This window comes from Pyxicephalus adspersus, chromosome 9 (genome assembly GCF_032062135.1).
Source record: "Pyxicephalus adspersus chromosome 9, UCB_Pads_2.0, whole genome shotgun sequence".
NCBI lineage: Eukaryota > Metazoa > Chordata > Amphibia > Anura > Pyxicephalidae > Pyxicephalus > Pyxicephalus adspersus.
The window spans coordinates 20440440-20443606 of NC_092866.1; the positions used below are offsets into that span (position 1 = coordinate 20440440).

The 3167-nt window shown below is 34.2% G+C and overlaps 1 protein-coding gene across 1 annotated transcript in view; it reads right to left on the minus strand.

Moving 5' to 3' along the window:
- Positions 1-623: 623 nt before the first annotated feature.
- Positions 624-3167, minus strand: part of LOC140338276 (cytochrome P450 2J6-like) — a gene marked incomplete in the record, with an annotated part of 8534 nt that continues 5990 nt past the window's right edge. The window contains 2 exon segments of the mRNA XM_072422421.1: positions 624-1326; positions 2333-2474. Coding sequence (XP_072278522.1) covers positions 1145-1326; positions 2333-2474 — 324 coding nt within the window.

A 3167-nucleotide genomic window follows, 5' to 3' on the forward strand; every position in this document is an offset into this window, starting at 1 on the left:
CATGCATTCATGCATGTAAAGGATCTTTTCATACAACTTGGCACATGGCAATAGATTTTACCCTTCTGTTCATTGATTGGGATGCAGTTGATTTGAAACGGCCTGAACCTAATGCTGTTGATGCTTATTATATATTGCTGTACACTGTGGCTTTTGCTGGAATACATTGAGGCATTTCTGGTATCAGAGTGCTATCTATCCCCTGAAGAAGCGGTATCATCCGCTAATCGTGTTGGGAATATTTGACATTGCTCGGACAGCAGTTCTTTGTCTAAGATTTATTGCTTAAGATGATTTTAATCATGTGTCATGTTTTGTGTAATGTTCAGAATTTTACTTGAAAAAATAATTGTTTGCAATAAAGTTTTCTATTATACTTTTTATCAATCATTGCCAGACAATTTCCTATCTTTTTTTTGTTTTGTTTTGCATGTCTACATGTACTTAAAAAATGAATTCATGGCATTTCTCAGCGTGGATGAGTTGTCTAGAGTGGACAACGCATGTGTAATTAGTATAAAAATGAACAACGTGGTCTCCATTAGAAGCCAATCACAACACAGAAGCACAATTAGGTATAAAGGTATAAAAATGACAAAGCATTGTCACCCCACAAAAAGAAGTGCATTTTAGAAACATTATTTTAATACAAGCTACATATTTAAAATCATTGAAACTACTTTTAGTATCATGATATAATGCAAAATATTATATGAGATTCTAGATAAAAATGTATGAGACTTTAGGGGACAAGTTTGAAATCTAATTATGTCACGCATGGCAGACAGGGTGTAATATACACACACACATATTTATACACATACACATTTTATTTTTTTATTCATGATACCATTTATCAAGTAAAAAGAGAATGGTTTCTACGTTTACCATTTTGTCATGAAAAAAGTACCAAGAAGCATGAAAAACTACCCAGTTATTGATATCAGTAAAAAAAACAAAAAACTTCTAAATATTCTAAATAGAAGAAATGTTTATTGTACATTTCTTCATATTAGATACCACTTACTATATAATAATTGACATGTAATTGGATATATTATTCTGTTTGTAAAATGAAACTTTGCACTATTTTTTAGTTTTTTTCAAGTCCAATTTAAGTCCTGTTGAGTCCATATGGTCAGTTCTATATGCGTGGTACTAGCCTCATTTTGAAACGCTTTGGTGCCTGTGAGAGCCCAAATACTGGTGTAATGTCTGGAGAAGATTTTGGGTCTGGCCAGTGGAATTCAAAGTGTGTCATCATAGTTGTGAAAAAGAGGAAGATCTCCATCCGGGCCAAATTCTCTCCTAGGCAAACCCGAGGACCTAAATGAAACCACAATATGGAAATTAACACTCAAAACACAACCCAATCCAATTTTGTTTTATTTTCGATAAAGAGGGGAGAGTTCTTTCCCTGCCTGATATTTATTGCTATGACTTCAGCTAGTTATCTCCATTAACCTCTACATGGCTTACATGACAAAAATAACCTTGCCTTTCCAGTTTGAGTTCCCAATGTAAGTGGGTCTAATGAGTTCCACATTTATTCTTCTGGATTCTATTCTTTGTAATCTCCAGAAATAAAAAAATGGTTTAGACTGATGATACAAATATCTCAACTGAAAAGACAAGCCATGTCTCCTGAGAATGGGGAGATCTCCCTAATTGGGTCCCAAGACAGTGTTAGACAACAGGCAGGATAATAAACTTGAAATCCTCCACAAACAAACAAAACTTCTTTTTGTATTTTTTTAAGTTTTGGATTGAACAGAAATTGATTAAACTTCTTATGAATTTGTATCAGCAATGAAGACATTCTCCTTCTGGAGATACAAAGAAAAACAAAGGAAATGTCCCTCAAACAGTTGTGACCAGATTTCATGTTACCAACTGTTCTGGTGACAACAGTACAATGATTTATTTGCCATAATTTTCAGCCCCAGTGACAATGGTCCTCACAGGAAGTCTCCCTAAATGCAACACATGCAGTAAATTTAATCTGTCAGGTTTCATATCCCCTCCTTATTCAAAATTAAATGTATATTTTAGAAACACTTTAAGTTGCAGAAGTCAAACATCAAAGAAATGAATGCTGACAAATGAAGGTGACAAAAACTCTGCTGTAGTTAACTTAATCCACTATGTCTGGATACAATACTTACAGATCTCACTTGGCTCCAGTTTCGGCACTGACTGATCTGCGGCCAATATAAGTCATGGTGATAATGTCTGTGTGTATAAGTCCTCCTAAGTTTTATATTTTCTGTTTATCACTACATAAATGTGTAGGGCTTCTAAAGTCACCACCTGCACTGTAACTGTATTTTACCTGCAGAGAAAGGAAGGAAAGCTTCTACTTTAATTAGTTCCCCATCCTTGTTCAGGAAATTCTCTGGATTGAATTCATTTGGGTACTTCCAATATTTCTCATCGTAGTGTACTGAGGACAGATCTGTGATGATAAGTGTTCCCTGGAGAGTTCAAATTGAAAAAAAAACAGAACAAAAATAAAAAAAATATAAATATTACAGTAAAAAGTAGAAGATTAGCACTGCCCAACCCCATAATACAATACAGGTTGTGGGTGAACATCGGTCAGTCTCAGAAAAGTCAGTAAGTTTCTTAAAATGTATCTAAACCCAAAAACAAAAATGTACTACCGGTATTTGCCAGCTTACAAGTCCTTACAACACAGAAAATTACAGAAAACACATGTTTATCTTACTAGGAAAACACAAAGATTTATTTATTTATAGTGTAAACCACTAATCACATCAAATCCATCAATCAAGTAATGCTAAATTAAGGTAGTTATGATTGAAGTCAAGCCCAGACAATGACCAGGTGGGATTAGGAAAACTCATATTGAGGATTTTGGTTTTGGGGTTTGGATACACTTAATAATAATAATATATATATATATATATATATTTTTTTTTTTATTGAAAGTAACCTATTCTAGGTTTATTTAAGGTATCTGTAGACCATTGCTTGTATCACTACGCTGAGTGAGTGGAATTTTATTGGACTGAACAGGGGTCAGGACTAATAAATGGAAAGAGTACTGGATCAGGATTATAAAACACACAGAGTGCAGGAGTCAAAAGGATATAATGCAAAGAGTGCACAGGTCAGGGCAGAGTGCCGGAGTCAGGAGTATATAA